Source organism: Micromys minutus, assembly GCF_963924665.1.
Source record: "Micromys minutus genome assembly, chromosome: 5".
Taxonomy (NCBI): Eukaryota; Metazoa; Chordata; class Mammalia; order Rodentia; family Muridae; genus Micromys; species Micromys minutus.
In genome coordinates, this window is record NC_137974.1 from 28461480 (window position 1) to 28486044 (window position 24565).

The 24565-nt window shown below is 37.1% G+C and overlaps 1 protein-coding gene across 2 annotated transcripts in view; it reads right to left on the reverse strand.

Moving 5' to 3' along the window:
• Window positions 1–24565, reverse strand: part of MYCBP2 (MYC binding protein 2) — a 200748-nt gene that overhangs the window by 63723 nt on the left and 112460 nt on the right. For both annotated transcript variants that reach the window (XM_080917202.1, XM_080917201.1), the window contains exons 39-51: window positions 24396–24496; window positions 23556–23774; window positions 20932–21157; window positions 19916–20034; window positions 19307–19394; window positions 18234–18283; window positions 12387–12559; window positions 11353–11497; window positions 9936–10151; window positions 7621–7676; window positions 2775–2890; window positions 1572–1669; window positions 807–923 (exon numbers count right to left, since the gene is read on the reverse strand). In XM_080917202.1, the coding sequence (XP_080773328.1) occupies window positions 807–923; window positions 1572–1669; window positions 2775–2890; window positions 7621–7676; window positions 9936–10151; window positions 11353–11497; window positions 12387–12559; window positions 18234–18283; window positions 19307–19394; window positions 19916–20034; window positions 20932–21157; window positions 23556–23774; window positions 24396–24496 (1724 nt within the window). The remainder of the gene's footprint in view (window positions 1–806; window positions 924–1571; window positions 1670–2774; window positions 2891–7620; window positions 7677–9935; window positions 10152–11352; window positions 11498–12386; window positions 12560–18233; window positions 18284–19306; window positions 19395–19915; window positions 20035–20931; window positions 21158–23555; window positions 23775–24395; window positions 24497–24565) is intronic.

The window sequence follows — 24565 nt, forward strand, 5'->3', positions numbered from 1 at the left end:
ATCTCAGGAATCATTTAGGAAGGCAGTGAAAGAGGGATTATAAGGGCCAGAGGTGGTAGATGACAACAAGGACCACTGTTTTCTGGCCGTGACAGTGCAGTTGACAAACAAGAACTGATGGTGGTTGAGGAAGTATTCACAAGACTTTCACGAGTTCAAGCCAAACAAAATCCTAGCACGGAGAATGGTCCCACACCCTGTCTAAGAAACTATTGGAAACTGGTAGTTTGTAGAAGAGGGAGAGTCAGTTGTCTTTAATGACACAGCCCTCAGGAGGTGGGACATTTTCCAGTGAAGACCATCAGAGTTTAGGGCCAGCACAGCTTGGACTTGATGGGTTGAAAAACAAAAGAAGAGCTAGAGCTCACTGGTGAGGGCTGCTGGCTGACCTTACAGATGATAGACTTTGATTTCCAGCACATACTTGGTGTCGAAAACCATCTGTAATTTCAGTTCCAGTGATCTGATGCTCTCCTCTCACCTCCACAGGCACACATGCAGTACACAGACATACATGCAGGCTAAACACCTACACACATAAAATAAGATTAAAATAATAATAATAATAATAAAATGGATAGGTTGGAAAGGGGAGACGTATTTGGGAGGAGTTGCTAGACAGAATCAGTATGATTAAATACTTTGTAAGAAAAAAACTCAAAAGAACTAATAAAAAAATTAAATAAAAAAACGTCCTAAACTATTTAGAACCCAATAACATTAAAACATAGTTTCCTTGTTAGTGTGCAAACATTACAAAAAATTTTCTCTCCAAAATAAATTACTCATACTTATTTATTGATTACCTCATCAATAAAAGTGATAGTTCCATTGACTTTCACTATTCCAATCTGCTCACTTTGAAGGGAAGGGTGGCTCCGGATTCGGAGACCAGCACTGTCCTTTGCCACGAATTTTCGAATCTGAGAAAAGAACAGATTTGACAGTGACAGAGAAAACACAGACTCTCTACTACTCAGAAAATGAGAAAACTAATAGAGTTAAAAGTACAATCAACATTTTCTCACAATCATAGCTGCTTTCCTTAAAATTGCAATAAAATTATACTTCTAAATATTGAAGAATATTTAATATCGATATATTAATATATTTATAATTTTCCATTTAAGTAATGAAGATATACTGCAAAAATATGAAGGGCAACATTTTAGAAAGAAAATATATAAATTACATTATTATAATTTTTAATAGCTAAGCTAGTTTTTAGATTTAAAAAACCCCAGATGTTTCTTTTAATGATACAGAATATTTTAATCTTGAATACTTACATCTAATTTCAGTGGACTTTCTGTTAGTAGCAAACTTTTAATATCAGGATGTACAGAACACTCATAAACAATAAAAAATAAATAAAGAAGCCCAAAACCCAAAATTGTACAATTTGAGAGGAATAATTCTTATGAACTGCTCTTCAGACTGATCTAGGATTGCTGGAAATTAAAATACTGTAATAAATCAAGTAAAATATTAGTTATTTGAGAGCTACTCTGAGGCATGATGAAAAATTTAAATCTTTGACCAATTCCACGTTTGATTTGTTGTACACTGACCTTATTTGGCTGAGGGTCAACCTTCGGTTTGACCAGCTGAGTTCCTGGTGGAATCATCCCTTTCGGTGGGTCTTTTACTTTTACCTCGAGGCCAGCATCTGCAAGGCACGTCGTGCAATTAGCATTTGACTGTGGAGGTGATAGGACTGTGAAATCTAGCCACATCATAGGCTATTTTATTTTTATTTACATATATGTTTTTTTTTCCACCATGTATGTCTGGTCACCCCATTCATACCTGATGCCTGCAGAAGGTAGAATAGGGCAGTACACCTCCTGGGTCTGAAATTTCAGGTGTTGCAAGCCAACACATAGGTGCTCAAAAAGGAGACTGTGTGTTCTGGACGTGCATTCGGTTCCCCGTGATTGCTATGTCATCCTATGTCATCTCTCCAGTCCCACATCTTAGACTATCTTAAACAATTAAGGCAGACATCTGAATTCTGCTTTTTAAAAAAGGTGGTTGATACCAAATGGAAAAAATTTAATATGAAGTCTGAAGATTGCCAAAGAGCACTTTATAGCATTTCCAAAGTGTTTAAAGGGGAGGCTCCCATTATTTAATAGGAACATACAGAATGATTATGAACAAATTCTAAATAACAATGATAATAATAGAGTTAGTCTACAGCAACAGGTGAGAACACTATTCATCACCCACAGTGGAAGCTCTGTGACCGACAGAGGGCCATGGATGGCAGCGTGAGGCCCAGATGGCAGTGTAATCGCACACTAAACAACAGATAAATGCTCATGCTGGATCTCTGAGGCAATGTTTTCAAGTATGACACAGGAATGACAGCACTTTCCACCTCACATTGTGAGGATTAAATGACATAAAATATCTTCCCAACAATGGACAAGTATTAAATATTCAATGACACTAGGTACTATTATTATCTGTCCTTGTTTACGGCCAAGAAAGGCCCCAGATTAAAGACATCTTAGAAAAGACTGTTAGGACAAAAAAAATAGGAGTAGAAAAGCAAAGGGATGGTTCTACATAATGTGTGTCCTCTCAGTTTCGGCTTAGAGCGTGTCCTCACTCCACAATGTACTAGTGAAATACTCATTATGAAGGAGGAAATGAAGCCACAAAGAAGTTATGAAACCTGTTTATATGTATGTCACAAGGGTAAACAACACAAGGATGCTATTAATTCTAGTTCTTTTTAGCAACTTCTTCCTTAAATCTATACTTACCTATTTCAATGCCATCAATGGTCACATGGACAGTGTAGAGTCCAATCGCCCCTGGCGTCCAGTTCGCACAGTAGGTCCCATCATTATTGACACGAATAAGCATATTTTCACTGGGCCTGAATAAAAAGCAAGACATTTACTTCGATTATGCAGTTAGCTGCACTGACTATTTCAGTGAGTAAGTGTGTATCATCCACTGCCTGGCGATCCTGCGGCTGCCATAGCACACTGCCCACTCTTTCCCTTATAGCCCGCACTTCTCCTTCACTCTCAGCTGACTGTGACTTCACTTTTCCCTTCCGTGGAAATAGAAACAATGGTTATGACCTCCGTGCAGTAATCAGATTGTGAGACCAATTTTGCCTCATTTTCTCTCCTGTTACAATGGTAGGAACAATGTGGAGCTAATCTAAAGCCAGGGTTTTCCGTGTGAATTTGGTCCCCTCAACTGCCCCACTTTCTCTAACACATCACTTATTTCTCCTACTCTACTAGCCCCCTTTTATTTTCTATCTTAATTCTCCCTCCTTGGCTGTCTCTTAGCAGTATCTAAAAGCTGGTAGAGTTCACTTTCCTAACACTGACTACTTGTTTCTGACCTTCCCAAGACTCCCTCTTCCTTGCTAGTCATTTTTGTCCAGTGCTCTGCTGGCTTCCCTTCTGATGCTCTTTAATTCATGAAATATCTAGGATCCAAAATTACTGAAGGTGCTCCCTCTCCCCATCACCCTCTCCACCTCAGTGCAAACCTAAATTCTATTTTTAACTGAAATAGAATTATCTCACTTTTCTTCTCCCTTTCTTCCCTTCAAACCCTTCAACAATCCCCACTCTCAAATTGATAACCATTTTTCTTTTATTGTTATGAGCATGTATGTAGCATATATAAATATGTATGCATATGCAACACATGCACACATGACCGGCCAAGTCTGTTTTTGTTGTTTGTATAATTACAGTCTCTGGTCTGAAACAGGCTCTAAGGATTGTACCTTCAGCACTCTAGCCCAGTCCACACTGCCCACCCATTTCTAACTTACTTCTTTGTTGCTTTTCTTGCTTTCCCTTAACTTACCTCTGAAGAGCTACCACAATGATCTAATAACTTTAAGATTTTTGTTTAAAAACTCATAAAATTAGTTGATATAAGAAAATTCACCCTACATAAGCAGAGCCTGCCAGAACACATAAAACACATTATCATGTAGCTCTTGGATACGTTATGAAAGATATGCCTTCTCAGTATCCTCAGCCCCATCATTTTTGTTTGTTCTCCAGAGACATCAAGCTAAACCTACCCCAGGTCTTATACGGCTAGACTGAACTAAAATCTTCACATGATCAGCAGCCGTCTCCCATCCAGTAACATTTGGCAAGCTGTCACAATCCCTATGTGGTTTATATCATATAATTTTTCTTATTACTGCTTTGTTCACCTTTTAGTAGCTTGTTCTGTATAGCAGTGAAAATACCAGAAGAAATGGTGCCATGTTTCTTTTGTTTGTAAGGGTTCCCATGGCCTATTGAAGGCTCTCCCACATAGCAATGGTCAATGGTCATAGTGCAATGAACATATGGCCCTGCTTAGGTTCAAATACACAACGCACAGGATTTTCTTCATTCTCTCTCCTCCTTTAAAATCTCTTCATCTCTCCAATTTTTTTCATCTTTCATATTTGAGATGCGGTATTGCTATATAGCTAAGGTTATGCAGAGATTTGCTACAGAGGCAATGCTAACAGAATCCTTCTATAGATCCCAGTATGGCTAGGTTCTCCTAATCCTCCTGCCTCGGTTTCTTAAGTGTGGGATTATAGCTCTGTGCTATTATACTCAGTTTGCTATAAATGTATAATGTTAACATTTATTTTATAAGTCACTGGTTGTAGTTTTTTTTTTTTTTAACTCTAGCACAAGCTTGGAGCTATAATAAAGCTAGAAACAAAATACTACATGCCTATTTCCAAGGAATAGAACTTTGCAAATTCGACAGAAAACACTGTAGATTGTATACTGAATTTTTTCCTTGAAAACAAATAAAAATTGTAACTGTTGTGGTTTGAATATTCTTGGCTCAGGAAGTGGCATTATTAGAAGGTGTGGCCCAGTTGGAATAGGTGTGTCACTGTGGGTGTGGACTGCAAGACCATCATTCTAGCTGCCTCGAAGCCGAATTCTGCTAGCAGCCTCCAGATGAAGATGCAGAACTTTCAGCTCCACCTGCACCATGCCTGCCTGGAGGCCGCCATGCTCCCACCTTGATGATAATGGACTGACCCTCTGAACCTGTAAGCCAGCCCCAATTAAAGGTTGTCCTTTATAAGACTTGCCTTGGTCACTGTGCCAGTTCACAGTAGTAAAACCCTAACTAATAAAGTAACCTAAATCACTTTCTAATTCTCAGTCACACTAATCAATTCTAATAAGGTCATCTGAACTACAGCATGGTGCAGCCCATGGGCAATTATGCTCTTTGAGATTTGCTTCTGAGCTCTTCCCAAGTCTATGGAGGTAACTGCTGAACTAATCTATTTTTATTTCTGTATTTTAACTAATTAATTATTTCACTTTATATTCCTATCTCTGACCCCTGCTTTTGCCTCCCCTATAGTCTCCCACCCCACCCCCGCTTTTCCTCTGAGGGGAGAAACACAGGTATCTCGCCATCCTGGTACATCAAGTCTCTATACGGTTAGGCATATCCTCTTTCATTATGACCAAACAAGGCAGCCCAGTTAGGGGAACATATTCCAGAGAGGCAACAGCTTTAGGGATAGCCCCCTCTCCAGTTATTGGGGGACTGATCTATATTTCTGCTACATATGTGTAGGGAGCCTAGGTCCATCCAAAGTATGCTCTTTGGAGGTTCAGAGGAGTCAATGGAATTTGACCTTACTGAGATACACAGCAGTGGGATATGGAGCCTGAAGAGGCCACCTCCTTTAGCTAGGCAGGACCCCAGTGGAGAGATAAAGACACCAAACCATACACAAACCTTTTGACCCAAAATTTATCCTGTCTACAAGAAATGCAGAGACAAAGACAGAGCAGAGAATCAGGGAATGGCCAACAAACTTGAGATCCATCCCATGGGCAAGTACCAATCCCTGACACTATTAATGATGCTCTGTTGTCCTCTGAGAAGCTCCACTCAGCAGCTGACTGAAACAGATACAGAGACCTATAGCTAAACACTGGATAGAACTGGTTGGGGGAAGGATTGAGGGCCCTGGAAGGGATAGGGATTCCATAAGTTGACCAACATGGTCAGTAACCTGGACCCTTGGGGGCTCTCAAGTATCTAATTTTAAAAGTACTTTTCCTCCCAGAAATGCAACACACATGTCTGTCTACCATCCAAGCCCATAGAAGGTTATGGCAGGCACATCAAAAATTTTGGCCCATCTCAAGCCAAAAAACAAAACTCTATTTCAAAAACACAACGAAACTGATCAACCCTAAACAACACAAGGTATAAGGTCTGGATAGTAGATAATTATACTCTAGCATCTTTATCTTATGTTGTATATAAGCAGAGTTACATAGGTGACTAAGAATAAATCACAGTGGAAAATTTACATATTTTTATATGTGGAAAATCTTAATTAGATATTTTAAAATACTGCAGTAAGAACATTTTAGAAAAGAAAATTAGTAATCTATCATTGGTACCAGTATCTTAATTTGTTAGCATGTACTGTCTAGTCCAGATACTGTCCTCTGTGCTACAAGATGACTCCACTTAAACTCTTTTATATATGTATGTATGTATGGACACACATGCAGAGGAAGCTTTTACAGTAGCAGGTTTCAGATGGCGTCTTCAAAAGGTCATTAGTGTTTGTTATCCTCCCTGAATTGCATCTTCTGCTGCCCTCCACCCTCCAACCCACTCAGTCCTTCCTGTTCTATTATTCCCTTTATATTAGCGTATTCTATGTCTCTTCTCTTGAGTGAGTCCCTCACATCCATGGGCCCTCACTAGTTTCCTAACCTCTCTCTCTCTTCTGAGCTACTGGCCAGTGGGGTATCATAGACCCATATATGTTGCAAGCTATTGTCGCTGCTCTTGTTACCCTCCAGAAGTTAATAGTAAGACCCTATTTTGAAGGCATCATGTGCTTAAGTTATAAAACAAAGAGAAATCAAGACAGTAACTGACCTGGAAGCTTGCTCCCTATTGACTGACTGGCCTTTACAGTGCTGGGAGGAATGATCATCAGTCCCATCTAGCTGTGAGCCTTGAGAGCTACAACAATGAGTGGCATGACAAGAAATGCCCACTGGTGCCACAGTGAAATGGAACGGACATCACGGGAACAACCCCCTTCTGATTGGATCTAAGTCCTGCTCTACAAGATGAAATCTAGATCTGGTAATATTAATAGAGCCAAGAATTTTTGGCTAGATAGGTCATAAGCCATAGGGGATATAACAAGATATTATTATGGTGAATAGACATGGTATTGAAATGACTATTAATTATTGATATACCCATAGATCTCAATTCTTATCCAAGAAGCTTCTTACAGTAAGCAAATAAGAGAGTCGCATGACTGGTAAACATACAGCGAGCAAGAGGCTATATAGCAATCAGACTAACATGGGCTGTTTTTATTAGATCCCTCATGTCAAGGTTCAAGGATCTTCATGAAGAAGGGATGATGGAAAGGGCTGGAGGTGGTAGATGACGTCCAGGAACAAGCAGGTCAGTTGTACATATGGACTCAAAGATTTAGTACAAATATTTTAAGACAAAAGAAAATAAGGAAGTGATTTTAAAAAACTGTTTCAGTTGGATGATTAAGTTTAGTTTCAGCAACATTTTTGCAAACACAGTTCTTACCTTTTAGGAGTTGGTGATGCAAAACGCAATTCTTCAAATGAGTAGTTTTCATACACCTTTAAGGAAGAGACAAGAAACACTGGCAGCCTTGCAATGGACATTCCACTTAGTACAGTGGTAAAATATCTAATAAGGAGCTGAGACTACTCTGTTCACACAGAGAGGAATAAACATGGCAAGACCACTTGAAAATGAATCTCACATGTGCTAGATATCCAAACAAAATACAAAAAGCAACTTTTTTAAATTTTATGATGCAGCTCTTAATATCATCAACTTGACAGGGCCTAGAACCACTAGGGAGACAAAATACATAGCTGTGTCTGTGAAGAGTTTTCTAGGTTTTAGCTGAGACAGGAAAAGCAATCATCATGTTAAACGTAAGAAAGGAGAAAGCAGTAAAAGCAATGTTATCTAAGTCTCTGCTTTCTGAATGAGGACCTAAGGTGATCAGTCTGCCTCTGGGCCTGCAGCCATGCCATGCTCAGCATGGAGGACGGCTGTATGCCACAACACACCTTCTTTCCTTAAACTGCTTACCAGGTCTTTTTCATAGCAACCAAATTTTAGCTTTAAAAGATGTAAAAATAGAGGGAGAGGGAGAGGTGGGGTATAAGGTATCCTCTAAGGAAGGTGTGGAATGGTCTGGGAATGGTCATGACTGTACAATGTTTCTTTATAAGCTGCAGGAGCTTTGTTGGCATGTGTTGTGTGTCAGTGTGAACAAAAGATGAGGCAAAACATAAAGATAAAAATGGCTGTACATTCAGTAAACTTAGCACATTAACCCTGACACATTTTATATCTGCACTTTTACCAAATTAATCATTTTTCATAGTTCAATTCAAGAACTTCAATTCCTCACGCCTCCCAGCTTCCCCAGCACTTAGGAAGGAAAGCACACACTGGCTGCAAAGCCACCATTCTCCTCCCCACTCCCACCCCCTCTGTTTACTGTTACAGTGATTCAGAAATTATCCAGCTGCTGTCACTTGTCCACAGGGTGTGTATTAGGTAAATGTAACTTAAGGCTGACTTTGCCAAGTTTCTACAGTAATTAACTCCCAGGAATCCAGGTGTCTGGACTCTGTATTCTATGGTTTCACTGCACCAATTTCAACCATAAGACCATTTTTTATTTTTCCATCTTATAATACATGGCTCACTACTGAGTGAGGTTACAGTATCTATGAATGGTTAGTAAAGAGCATCTGCCTAGAGCATGACTGAACATCTCCGAGACAGCTTGGGAATAGTACTCTGTGACTGTTCTAATCCTATGTCTTTCAGCATGCTCCTGGTGTCCAGGAGTAGGAACAGGAAACAGTTTCTGAAGAAAGTATAGAAATAGAAGAGCATGTGTGAATGAAAGCTCCCCGAAAGAAGGCACTCTAAGTAATCATTCCTTGTCCAGCCCTTTGTGAAACTTAATATCCTGTGACCAACAACTTAAAAATATTAGTTTAAGAAAACCCTAGTTTCTGCTAATCAAAGGGCTACAAATGCTCTCAGACAGCATCTATGGCCTAGAGCAAAGCTCTTTCTATTTTGCTGTACTCTATGTCTCTGATGTTTCCAACTCCAATCAGGAACTTCACTCATCTTTTTTCTCCTACTTTCGTTCTCTTCATTTTACTCTTCATTAGCATTGAAGTAGGGTTGATGCAACATTGAGTATGTTTAAAGTCTATTCTGAGTGACAACCCTTTAGTCCATGTTCTCAGTGTTCCTTCTTAGAGGAAGTCAACAGTCTTCTGGTGAGGTGTAAGGTAGCCATGCTTCTTCCTCAGCTGTCTTCCAGACTATACTATATTCTTATACTACAGTGCTTATTAACTATCAGGATGACCATAAATTTCAGCTACTAGAATATGAACTTCTTTCTAAAAATACTAAAATGCCTACTCTGAGCATGATAAGGGGTAGTAACCCCGCCTCTTAAGGTAAGTAAAACACTATACTTAAAAAAAAATTTTAAAGGAATTATGAACTAAAAAGCCAGGAGAAGAAAGGAATCTAAAGAGATGGCCTAATATTTGGGAGGCGTAAAAACCAAAGGGACCCAAGAAAACCCTTGAGTCTTGAAAGCCTGTGTTCTGGCAGACAAGCGCTTCTCAACCCTGGACTGCATTAACTTGTTCTAGAAGGGGTCAGTCCCTCAACATCTGCCAGAAACTGATTCAAAGTCTCTCTAGGTGAAGAAACACCATTTAAAAGTACTAGACCTGTAATACTATGCCCATAACTGAACTGAACAACTGAAACATAAATCAACAGTGAAAGATAAAAATTTCTGAAGAGTAAAAATAAATTACCTTCATCATTGTTATGGCAATATATCGTGCCTCCTTGACGATCATTGGTTCATATGAAACATCCAGCTTTGGTGATGCCAACCCACCAAAAGTCATGTCAGTGGTAGAAGATGCTGCTGCTGCTGAGGGACTGCCAGGAATCCTTTGAGACTTCTTAACTTGTTCTTGTTGCAAAGATGTTTTTTTCTGAGAGACAGGCACAGCTTTCACTTCCACCTATGCACGTAATAAGAAAATCAAACACATATCTTGACAGATCAAAAGAAGTAAGTCACAATTACAAAGTCAGTGATACAAATTTTGCTAACACTGGTTCACCTTGGTCATTTCCAGAGCCAAGACGATCTCACCTCTCTCTACCTTATATACTAATAGTAGAAAACAGATGTGTCCCTATTTTCAAACAAATAATCACAAATTTCAAAGCATAAAAATTAAATCTTTCACTCGTATAACAGAAAACAGAAATACTCTACACTAAATTATTTTAGAAAGTAAAATTAATTTATCAGATAATTGAAATTCAAATACTTCTTATAATAGCTTATTTGTAAAAATTTATTTGGATTCTTGCTGTAATAGTCTACAAAAGAAAAAGATACTTATTAATAGAAGCCTCTAGAATTGATGGTTTAAAGCATACCACAAATCTGTTTGTTTCTTCAGGAAAGAAAAGTACACATTTACCACATACCATAATACCACATTTAGTAATTTGAGTTTTTGAGTCTAACAATCTCAACTTTACAACTTCGTTTCTACAATGGTAGAAAACTGATTTTTCAAAGGCATATTAAAATACTGAAAATATTAACTATTGCTAACAACTTGCCAGAAACATTTTAGAGTGTCTGGGAGTATAGTCTGGTGGCACAGTATATTAGTGTAATATATATTTACATATATTAGTTGTATATATTATATGTGTGTATGCATATGTAGCCTATATGTATAGTATATACACATGTATGTTCATCATCAAATTTCTTAAATTTTGAAAGCACTTGCTTCCTTATTATCCTCTGAAATGACAGTAAGTTGCAAATGCTCTGTGTCAAACATCAAAGACTAGGCAATGACAACATAGTGTGTATATGTGTGTCACCTACCACACTGTAAGTGCTACAGAGTATATCCTATTCCATTTTTTGCTTCCCTATTTGGCTATGAAACAAAATTTTAATGTGTGCTTGGCCTAGACAATTTAAACTATCTTCTTTGAATCTACTGTAGATCTAACTTATAACCTGGAAATTAGGGAATTAATGAATGTAAAATAAATCATAAGCAGCTCCTCAGTGTCCTCCATTACACAGACAAGGAGAGGAGAGCAGGCTGACCGTGAAGACTTGCCATTCTCAACTCTCATCAGCTATAGCAGTCATTGTGTAGACATTTCTAACTCACATAAAATTACCTTCATGTTGGGAACATGAACCACATCACCATATTGGTCTTTTGTTTGAACAGTTATAGTGGTGGGCCAGCCACAACGAATATCATCCTTATTCAGGATCAATGATGTTTTCTGAGGATCAGCATATGAATCTGGCTGAAGCCATCTAAAAGAATTAAAAACAAGAGAACATGTAACTAGCCAAATAAACTAAACTTGTATTGAACAAAATGCTAAAACTAGTATCTTCATTTCTGGTTCAGTGGTAGTTGCAAGTGTTTTCCTGGGAAGTAAGTAATGAAAATCCTCTAGACATACACAAAAATGCATCAAGTTTCTGATGTTTACATATACTATGAAACAATTTTAAAATTAGAAAATACTGAAATTTTTATGCATCAAAAATGACATTAAATTACAGCTAATTTGAATTCTTACTGAGGGTGACTAGATTTCTAACAGCTGGTGTGGGGGAGGTGAAGCCAGTTTCCTTATGTCTTATGAAAGCAAGGACAGAATACTGTTCACTTGTTTGGGAGCAGCTAGGTGTCCTGGAAACCCTTTGTTTACATAACTTCTTACTACCTTCTTTAATATCTGCTCTTACTTGGAAAACTTGTCTATTCCCTATGTTAAAGCTACCCAGTCCTGAACCCACTTCACAACGACACCCACCTATGTCATGCATTATATACAAGTGTCTAAAAGCACAAAAGGGAGGCTAGTTTAAAAGTTTAGCTATTGTTTATTGTTCAACATTTTGGTTTTAAATAGTGAAGTCCAACCTCTGAAACCTAAAAATTAAAACAAAAAAGAAGCTAGGCTTTTGTTTTTTACTAGCAAGTTAACACAAACTAGAATATTTTTTTCTTTTCATTCTAATACAGCCAATGGAGAAAGACAATACATTAAGTATCATAGATTTTAAAATATTATTACCTTTACTTCCAGTTCAAATGACATAATCTGAATTTTAAAAGGGAACATTTTAACACCAAAATATTTCTCCTCAGAGATGAAGCCTTAAATGAAATTAACTGTAACACTAAAAGTACCTTGCAAGCCTTCCCCCACTCGATCCTGGGACACAAGCAATGAAGTCATCCAGAAAGGCCTGCTCATTGCTTTGGATCTGAAGAGGCAAGTTTCCTTCAAGTGCCTCCAAGATAGTTGGTGAGTGAGAAAGAGCCAAACCCTTTCCAAGAATGCCAGAGTGAGTTTTGCACACCTATTGTGAAAAAAGAGAGATTCTTTGTATCTTGTTTGTTATTTATAAAAAGAGCTTCACTGTTAGTCTTGAATGAAACAGTCATGACCTTGAATGTGGGATTCTTTTGTCTTGGCCTCTTGAATGCAGAGGTTATATATGTGTGCCACTATACATGGCAAATATAGTAAAATAGAAACTTTTCTATGAATTTTTCAACATGCACACATTTTGGTACCCCTTATTGGGGAACGTTATTTCCTCCTAAACCCCAGCCTTACTATCTTTTTGGTCCATGAAGTGTAAATTCTAGGAAGAAAATAGAGGAGAAAAATACAAGCTTCCTATGTTGCAGTAAATATTAAAATGGAAGGCTTATCTCTTTATCGGACCCCACAGTCTCACTCCGCAGATGCCGCTTTAGTATGGAGCCTAATGCTCACTTGGTCCACAAGCCGCCCTCTTGCAGGGACTCCTTTCCTAGGCAGTTCACTCCAACGCCCTACTGTTTCTGTCCCGGGTGGATATGACCGCCCCCAACATGTTTCTTTCCTCCACCGCCCAGCACAAACATTACTCCAAAGCCTGTTAGCTTTTATGCAGGTTTATATATTAAATTCTCAATCCACAAACCCTCTACACAATAAGATTATATCCAACGGACAAAGATACAAATTGCCCTTCTATATGAAATAAAAGGCCTATTGAATCTTTTAAAATATTCATATCTGCCTAATGTCAATTAAGTCCACCAGGATCCAGATCCAGCTTATCCTTCGAGAGCTCCATCTTCATTCTTCTGGAATTTCCTCCTCTTTCCTTTTCCTGACCGTTTCCCCACCTACCTCTTCACTGTCCAATCATGTATCAACTTAACATAAATCTATAGCCTATGTTCTATAACTGCAGAGTCTCCATGGTGGATGGCATGGCATCTCTATGCTGACTGTGTTCCTTGCATATTGGGCAGGGCCAGAGCTCCCGCAGGGAGTAATGGCTACCTCCCATTTCCTGTTCCCATTACTGAAACTTGTAGAGGTGAATAGTTAATATGCTCTTTCTAGCCACTGGCCAGAGTTCTCTGGATTCACAAAGATTCACAAATAAAAGACACACATAACACAGTATTTTTAACATGCCTTACTAGTTCAATGGCTGGTCTCATAATCAAACTTAAGTTGTTTAACATTGAGGCTGATGATGTTGATTTAAAAGGATGGCTTTCAGATGATAATACAAGTTAAAACCAGGACATAATTCAAGTATAGAATTGTAAACTCTAAGTTATGAATGATGGTAGAGTACTTTATCTAAATGACAAATATGATGGCCTGGATGTTAACTGTAAATCACACTTTGTAATTTACATGATTGTTATGATTATGCTTGAATATGTCTGAGAGAAGAGCCTTTTTTATTGGTCAGAAAGGGTAAGATGTTAAGAATTGGTTCTCATGCTTTATCTTAATTCAGCTCCCCCAAATCACAGGGGAGTCTGCATGTCCAGATGCTTAGGGTCCCTATCCTCAACTGGCTTTTGATTAATCCATAAAGAGCCAATAGCTAACATCTGGGCAGGGAGAAAGATTTGGAACATTTAGGATTCCCAGGCATGAATTGCAGGGGAGAAGAAAAGGGAATTCCTCCATGAGGGGCACAGGAGAGACCACTCAGTGAAAAAAAGGGGTGAGAAAGATGAAATGTAGGGGGAACAGGAAAATGGCCTCATGGGAGGGTTGCCCAGAAGGAAATAGGGCAACAAAGATAAAAATATAGATATAGAAGTTGTTAACTCAGGAATAACAGAACAGATGGAGTGCATGCTAGCCTCAGGGAGATTCAGGAAGTACCCAGTCATTGAACTAGTAAGGCATATTAAAAAGTATTGCGCTCTCTCCCTCCCTCCCTCCTCTCTCTCTCTCTCTCTCTCTCTCTCTCTCTCTCTCTCTCTCTCTCTCTCTCTCTCTCTCTCTCTCTCGCCCCCCTCTCTCCTTCCCTCCCTCCCTCCCTCCCTCTCTCCCTCTCCCTCTCCCTCTCCCTCTCCCTCTCTCTCTCTCTCTCTCTCTCTCTCTCTCTCTCTCTCTCTGTGTCTTTCTGTCTGTCTGTCTGTCTGTCTTTGTGAACTTTGTGAATCCTGAACTCTTGGCAAGCACGCAAAACCTGCTGGGAGCTCAACGCAGATTCCCCACTAAAGACAATGATGGATGAACAACTGTTTACTGCCTTGAGGAAGTGACCTTGCTACCAAGGTCTTGAACAAAAGGTCAATGGAAGCTGACTTAGGCTGCACATATACTTCATGAATCAAGTCTCATGCTAATGAAGAAAAATAGAAAGATAAAACTGAAATTTTAGTTATCACCCATCTGATAATTAAAATGTTTTGTTTTTGGAAAATCTGCTGAAAATGCTAAAACTCCAGAAAAATTTTAATAAGAAGTTTCAGAAATTTTTAATAGAAAAACATTACATTTTCCAGGCAGGGCTCCCTCTGTCTGTCCTTGCTTCCTTCCTTTCATTGTCTAAGAGTGACTTTTGCTCAAATATGCTTTAATCACATATTCTCTTTTTTTTCACAATATAACAAACACCTTTACTAATTTTAGCACAATAATCTTCTTTTTTTAAACAAAAATAATGATATTTTATTTCATTTTTCTGGTGTTTAGGAATCCAAAAATAAAGTTGATCATGAGTGAGTTTCTAAGCTGAAGTCTCTGAAAATAGTCTGGTTAATGTTGCTTTCCCAGACTCTGGGTTCAGTATTCCTCAGAATTCCTGGCTTATAAATCTATCCTTAATCTATCTCTCCATCTGCCTTTTTTCTGTATTCTTCTTTTTCCTATGAAATCAACACCAACTTGTTGCATAGACAACGTGCCTCATATCAAAAGTTCAATGCCATTATATCTTCAAAGACTCTCATTTAAGATTTCAGACTGGTTATACTCAGACTGAAAACTAGGGCTTTGACATATCTTTTGGTAGAACATTACACAGTCTACACTACACCTTCCAAATTTATAATCCTTTCACTAGATTTTTTTGTCTAGGCTCACCAACCCATAGTTTCAATATCTTCGTGTTTTCAACAACAGGCCTCATGGGAACTTCGCATGGCCATGTTCTAACAAGTGTTTAGAATTGATCTCCTAAATTTTGATTGTTTTTGATTCTCTTTCATATGAGACGGATTACCATCTGTCCACTCTTCCAAGCTAGCAGCGTGAGGCGCATCCTGGATTCCTTTCTCTCTTGCTTCCCACCTTCAATCAGGAACTGACTTGCATGGATATAGCTAGAAAATATCCTCTAACTCCTCCACTGCCATCGTCTCCAGCTTGTTACAAAGCTCAATATTTTCATTGCCAATTTGCCCACATTTTTTCATTTATTTCTTCTTCTAATTTCTCCAATTTAGTATTAGAACTATTTGCAGAATTTTTCTTCTAAAGCTACAACTTGTAGCTGGGAGAGGTCTGTATTCCTTTATTTAAAATCTGAGTTTTATGAAAACCCAAGAATCTTTTTGATTTAGGAGATGCCACATGCAACATATTCTGTAGTACACCATAGGGTAATACCATCATTTCAAACATGGATGAGTGTTGTATATGAATATTCATATGAAGAGGGATAAAGATTGTGAAGAGATACTTTATAAATTCAGCTGTGTTCACTCTCAAATTAGTTTGTGTCAACTCATGAAGAAATGTTCCGTTGTCAAGTTATTGAGTTTCAAGAGGGTGAATTATGGCTTCTAAACTTGTATTTTCTTTGTCGAAGTTTTTATTGGTTCCTGACTGTCTCATCCGTTGGGTTTTAAAAACTACTTCCTTACAACTGGCTTGAAATCACATATCCTTGAATGTTACCATACCAGCTGGTGTTCAAATAATCCATCTCTTAAGTGGTAACAATTAAGTTTACATTAAAGGACATGTTTAAAATACCCATTACAGAATTTGAGATATAACATTGTTTATACATGTTACATAACACCAACTGCATACCTAGTCTATTTTTCTTTAAATAGTATCTAATCTAAGTGTTATTTTATATAGCACCATCTTATGAAATGGTAATATATAAACTTCTTGAAAGCTGTTTTAAATGTAAATAATGATCTATATCATTTATTAAGTGTTTGTTAAGTCATTTTTTTGTTTCCTAAAGTATAACCACTTAACATTAAACACATATTTATAGACATATGCATACAGATACTTGGGAGTTTGATTTCTTTTTAATCTAAGTGTGTTTTGAATGACAGGGAAAATAATGGCTTCTTGTGACGACAGCAAAGTGGTCAGAGTAAGGGATTTTGACAGCAAGCCATCAGGTTCCATCCCTAGGTGCTTTGCTGCAATGTTCTGTAAGGGAGACAAGAATCTCTGACTTACAGGGTTGTGTGACAACAAAAGAAGATAAAATATGTAAATAAAGCTCGATAAATTAATAATAAATATATAATAACTCTTGAACCACAGGACTTAGATAGCAGTTTTTATTTCTCAACTAGCCAGGCTCTTAGACAGATGGTACAATTTCTATAAGATGCATCAGGAACAAGACTAACTTGAAGGTATAATTTTAAAATTGGAAGGTGATGTTAAAGGGACTATAAACTAAAAAGGTACAGAGAGTTGTGTAATAAGCACTCTACTCACTGCATATAGTTAGCACAGGATGCAGGCCCTATGTGAACCAGTGCTACCCTAGTGGACGCAATACTCTCTGGTACATGATAAAATCGAAAGAAGTAGATACAGTAAAATGAATCTTCTATTCTAACAATACAACCTTTATATGTTGAGGTAGTAATAGGTCATTTTTCAGATACTGATAATAAAAAAGAGCATATTTTATTCCCTTAATAAGATAATATTATTTGTGGAATCTTACAAATGTTAGAGTCTAGATACAATGGCTTCAAACGAATGATTACCAGTCTGTCTTTTTTTTACCTACACACTATTTCACTACACAGCACAAATGCATCACTGTACTACATGAATGCAATGTAGAGTCCACAGGGATGCTCAATTACTGCAGCAAATCTCAAGCCTAGGATAAGCAGGCACTGTAATGTGAAAACACTGCTTCCTCAGCTCCTGCCATCCTGTCAGTGACTGGCAGTTACAGAAAGTTAGAGTACATAAGCTAAGAGAATATAATGGTCTCAGCCATAGAAAGTAACAAAATCACTACAGATTGAAATGGGAGATCTAAAACCAAGACTTCTGTTGAAATGTACAAGTATTTCCATTACAATGTCAAATGTTCTACTTGCACTTATAGAAACAAAAATATTATTAGCATATAATATGAACAACAGATTGTTTCCAATTCCTAGACCCAAGTGGTTCTGTGATGTTATGAAATCAAGGTTTCATATATGGAACCTATGTCTATTGCCAAATGCCATTTATTGTCCTTTGGTAAACAACTTTCCAGACATACATGAAATGTCCATATTTCTGTACCCTTGTCCTTTCTATCCAATGACCACCCCAGCACAGGGCCATAGTGTTCATACGAGCTTTCCCATTAGGAGGACCTTATAAGTTATATGACTCTACAACAGCCAGTGACAGGAATGACAAACTTACCGCTGAGCCTCACACTGAAGAAGATAAGAATCGGCCCCGGGAACGCTATTTTAAACTAATTAACAAAAGTTAAAGTGCAATACCTGCAATGCAGCCTCTTCAACAATTTCAAGATCTTCCTCCAACTCATTACCTGATACACAAATTAAAAAGTTACAGTAAAATATACTAAAACGTTACCAACCCTCTGTATTCATAATTTATTTTTGAATTCTTGCTATTATAGACTGGAAAACATTGGCAAATCTATATGAATCCAGTAGTTTGGATTTTAAAATGTCCAGGTTTTGTATAATATAAGCCATAACTGCTACGCTAGAAATTAAGTATCATTCAGCAAGCAATGTGAAGAGTTAGAGAGATCACACTCACTGCACATGAAGCAAAAGTCCTAATTCAACTATGAGTGTTGCTGAACACAAAAACCGTAGATGTAGTTACAACACTATAAAACTCTTTTTGCGTGTAATTTGTGTCTGATGTGTGTGAGTGCATGTACATATGTGTAGGTCCATGACATGGTTCTCAAGTGTAAATTTTGACAACTTCATGTTTTGATGTAAAAAGGTTGTATAAGCCTGAGAAAGTAACTATATGAATGCAGTCATGTGTGAAGTTTTAAATACTTAATATATTTTCTTTTTTACAAATAAACTGGTTATTTTGATTTATGAATAAACTATATTTCAGGTGATTCATATGGCTCAGAGGAAACAGACTGATTCAAAGAAGTGTGTGGAGTAAATATATTCTAATCTTCACATTTCCCCTAAGGAAATCCATTGTCAACAGTTTCATATATACTGCATGTGTGTATATCAATATATATATCTATCAATATATCTATCTGTCTCTCTCTCTCTTTATATATATACATACACACACACAGGTGAATTGCATACAGGTATGAAGATGAAACCAATCATAAATGTGACCTTTTATGTAACTGTTATATTTTTTTCATTTAAAATAATCTGGACAACTTTTTTCTTAGGCCACACAGTTACATGTTCTGTGTCAATGGCACAGACTCCATTAGCTATCCAAGTACACTTAAAGACAGATTTGGCTGAAGTTTAGATTGGCAATGAAAAGCTCTCTTGTCTTCCTCACTCTGTTGGGAAGTACAGTAACGCCTGTGATGAACTAGACTCACCGATAGGCAGTGCTAGATCCTTCTTCATCAGAGCTGCAGCACAAACCCCACCAAGATTGGCCAATTCTTTTTCCAGCTGAATAACTCCCTGTATTATTGCATAAAAGGCACTGTTTAAAACATGTTTGAATGTGAGGTATGAAAACATGCAATTCAAAGTTGACCTCTGCAGTTGAAACTAGAAAGAAAGCTGGAGCTTAGAGAGAAAAGGATATCATACCCAAAGTTGTTACAAGTGTGTGTTTACACCTTCACTGTCCAAATAATTTTCCATTCATTACTTAGGACAATTATGACCTCAGGTTTATTTCAGTGTCTGACTTAAAACATTTAAAGAAACACAGAACGAGCTAAATCACATTATGAAGCTGGGTTCTGTTATATACTGAAGGTAAAACTACTTTAGCATGGGCCAGGCAGTTATGCTTCAAAATACACTTCATAAACTCAATTAGTCCCACATATGAAAAGTAGCAAGAGGTTACCACACATAATTAAACTACACAACATTTTAAATTATAAACCTCTAGCTTGCAAGGCATTTAAGATCAACAGAAACTTTAAAAGAGCCAAGTGTTCTTAACAGACTGGGAAAATAATTGTTCTTACCTCATCAGGTCCAGGACTAAATTCATATCCAATTGCAAAACATTTGAACCCATAGAAGGAGGCTTTGTCATCTTTCACATAATCTGAAGCAGTTTCCAGTGAGAAAAGGGCTTCATTTCCTTAAGAAAACAAAACAAAAAAAAAAAAAAAAAAAAAAGCAAAAACAAAAAGGGTGTGTATGAGCAAGTACCTGTCTGTTATTGAGATCAAAGCCTAAAAGAACGTGATAACATTTCATTATTTTATTGTATAAATAATTCTTCAAATAGGCTATTAAGTTGGAAAGAAGAGGTTTTGAGGAAGAGTCCTTTATTAACTTAAACTGTTAGAAACAACACTATCAACAAGATAACCATCTCTAATGAACTGTTGCTAATTTCCATTATAATCAAATCTGTTCCCTTAATCATACCTTTGAGTGAATTTGGGCATTGTTTTAAATTACCTATCAATTATTGAATACCTAGGCTAGTGTTCTCTTCTTGAAATTAAGTAATCTTCTTCCCAACTATTTAACTTTTTAGGATCTCTTGATAAATTAACCAATCCAACAAAAGTAGGTTAGAGTCAAAGGAAAAACTCTTAATTCATCAAGGCTAGATTATGTGAAAGATGACAAAGCTTCCTTCTATAGCTTTAAGTGTTTTTTTTTTTTAAAAAAAAAAGTAGTTATTCTTAACTGGCTAAAATTAGGATACTTCAGACAATAAAGAGTTTAAAAATCTAAATTTTCTTTTAAAGGAAAATATAGATACCAGGAATAAGCATATCACGTACAACCACACTCACCCCCACCCCACACTCACATCTTAAAAGAAAGGGCTTGAATCTTATTTCTAAAAAATATGGCATTTACTGTGAAAACAGAAAACCAAGTTCACTTGCATATTTTTTGGGTAGTTTGGTTCCAACTATACATAAGACTCAGTATTAACACTGCTAGTCCTCTACACACTCACAAAATCTTCACTGCAATCTCTCTTCACAGATTTAGACCATAAACAGAGAAAATTCACCTGGCAACACTAAAACCATAGTAGGCCATCCAGAGGATCCTGAATATTTCTTTAATTCTATCCACGAATTAAGGTTTTCATGAACAGATGTCAGTTTTGCTCCATATCCGGAGTTCTGAATGGTTCTGACAGGAATAAGCAAACGAATGACATCTTCTGACTGTGCAGTGCCACACTGAGGGTCAAACTCGATTGTCATCCACCGAACACACTCTGGGAATGTCACCTGGCAGAAGACAAGAGGATGTCTGTTTATGTGTATACTTTTATTAAGTGAAACAGAATAATGTTACACTACAAAAACTGAAGGACTAATGGAGAAACAAAGTGAAGGAAACAACAGAGTGTCTCACATTTCGCTTTGGAATACATAGCTATTTAATCACTAGAAAACAGAATCCAATGTAAAGCCAATTCATTGGCTGGTTCAAATACACAAACACACACACAATTTAGTACAAGATTATACAGAGACAAGATATACAATTTACTTTAAAACACAATAATAATTCTAATTTACCTTAAAACATGCACTAAAATATGTTTTTGTCTAACAAGAACCAGAACCTTTCCACCTTTCGTGTGACTGATTCCAGAACTGACGCAGGGGACATAAGTTTAAATATTTGCTCATTCATGGGAACAATGATACAAAGAAAATTAGAGGACAGAATGTAAAGACTCAGCAAGGTGACGTGAAGAGCATTCACGTACACCCACCCTCACCTCCACCCCACACTCACATCTTAAAGGGCTTGAACCCTATTTCAATTTACCAAGAAAACAGAAAATCAAGTTCACTTGCATATTTTTTGTGTAGTTTGGTCTCAACTATATGTAAGAGTCAGAAGTAACACTACTAGTCCCCTACATTGGACACAGCGCCAATTTCCCCAACAATCACAGTTAAGGAAACCAAAAAGACAGAGATAGAGGGCGATGAGTATGCTTAAAGGAATTCAACACAAAAAGGGACTGAAGAAACAAACAATCCCCAAAGTATTCATCTTATGTGAATTCAAATTCAAACAAACTCATAACATATGTAGATTTGAAAATACTAAGGAGTTACTCAGTTAAAGTGTTGTAACACTATGGATATTTTAAATGGTTCTTATAATAGAGATATGCAAAGAACATATCATTAATTGTTTTACAATAATATAAAAGGGAAGGAATATGTAGAAAACAAATAAAATGGTTTATTAAGAGTTTAAGACTTGAATCAGGAGATCAATAACTAAGCTACTGCCTTGGCTACTGTTATGTATCTATTTCTATAAGAAACTGAATATATTATAAGCGTAAACATAATTAAGTTGAAAAAAACCAAGTGGTTCATTTTTATTTATTTACTAAAAGGACTTGAATACAATAAGCTTAATTTTTTAAACATTTTACTTTTTATTTTTTACAATATTCTGAGTAGGCTCCTTTAAATTTTCAGGGTTCTTGATTGTATTAAAGTAATGCCAGTTTTAAAAGTATGACTTGTGTAGGCCTGGGAGATAGATGAGTCTGTAAAGAGCTTGAAGCCTACAGTGTAGTCTCCAGAACCGGTGCAAAACTACATAAATAAAAGCTGGGCATGCTGGTTCATGCTTTAATCCCAGGGCTGGGGAGGTGAAGACAAGAGGATACCCAGAGATTCTTGACCAGCCAAGCTAGTCTACTTACCAAGTTCTAGGCCAGTGAGAGACCCTATTTCAAAAACAATGTGGATAGTGCTTAAGAAATAATACAAGGTGTCTTCTGACCTCTTTATCCATGAAAACATATTCTCAGGAAAACATAAAAACACTATTTATAATTTTTAAGATTTACATTCATTATAATTATATAGCACAGGGTTTAGCATTATATACTGCAATAATGTTAGAAAGATATTTACAAACAACTCTCAAAAACCTACCAGTGTATAAAGTCTGTACGGTAGAAGGTCTGTCTTCCTAGATAGCCCAGAGATATAGGCTTTAAAAACAAAATGTAACAATAAAATGACACTAATAAAATTCTACTATACTCATAGGTATGTTCACAGCAAGCCCCTCCCATCAAGGCGCAGGGAAGCACAGAGGAGGGCATACGAGCCAGTGGGAATGAGGAGAACAAAGCCTGTGAATCGACTAAGCAAAGCTCATATGAACCCACAGAGGCTGAAGCAGCGAGCACAGAGTCAAAACAGACCCTCTATATATGTACTACAGCTTTCAGGCTAGTGTCTGTGTAGAATGTGTAAATGAGTGGGTCTCTGATTCTTGTGCCTTCGCATGGGGCTCTTTTCTTTCTGTTTGGTTGCCTTGTCCAACTTTTGATGTGATTTTTTTTTTTTTTTATCTTTTATATTTTATTTTGAGGCAGAGAGGGAATAGATCCAAGGGGAGGGAAGGAAGGGAAGAACTAATTGTACCAGGAGAGGAAACTGTATTCTGGATATGTTGTACTAGGAAAGAATCCGTCTTCAGGTCTTCTTTAATCCAACAGTACTGCATTATCTCTATGAAGATTTTAACTACGACAAGAACAGGTAACATTTCTGAACACACACAAAATACTCTTTCTGATATCATTAGAAACTCTCAGTTCCAGCTTTGAATTTGAATCTTGCTGAGAATGGTACCCACCTTGTAGTGCATCACACAGGCAGGCTTGTACGGGTGCTCACTCTCAATGACAGCATAGTGATTGGAAGTGGTACATGCCGAGAGGCCTTGCTCGGGCTGGTTTCCTGTGGTACTATCAGTTGACTGATTGGGATTGAATGCAGGGGGTGCATACTTCTGATTCAAAATGGCAACTGAGGGAAGCAATTGTTGGACAAGGCCAAAAACTTCTACAGCAACCTAGTAGACATAAAAAAATACACATGATTAAATAAGTGTGAAATTCACTTTACCTAGGAACTATCCTATTTGATGGTAACTCTTATAAGTACCAGTTATACAGTTTCTATAAAGTATTTTAAACAAAAATGTGTTTTTTAGTTTTAGAAATTTATTATAAATATATCAAAATAATCTATATTTTAAAACCCTTGTTTTTCTGTGATCTATTATAAATAGCTTTACTCTATCTAATTATGCCAAGGACTCTACATTTATGACATTCTTGTCTTACCTCATTACTGTAAAATATTCTTTTTATTGATAATTTTATTAAAGCTGGAGAGTTGGCTTCAAATTAAAAATTTTTTTAAAGAAGTCAGGTAACTTAATGTTTGTTATATTTATAAAATAGATTTCCTATCCCCAAATTCTTCGAGTGTAAAGCCAGTGCACACTAAGTCAATTAGCAATGCTGGGAACAATGAGACTTAGCTGACAACTTCTAGCACGTAGGGTGCTTTATCTGTTACCTATAACCCTAGTGCCTCACTGATTGATATATCTTTACAGGGAAGATGTACGACCTGTGAAATGGTACCAGCGGTAAGAGATTCAAAGTCATAGAATTTGATTACACACCTTGGGAATAGCAGCGGCTACTGGTCCTATGTAGGCTATAATAAGGGGAAGCAGCATGGAAAACAGGCTGGAAGAGCTAAGCAGTTCTGGAATGTCATCAGCTAAAAAAAGCATTAAGACTGTTGTTAGAAGGTAGTTTGTTATACTGTATACATGCTATACTAACCTCT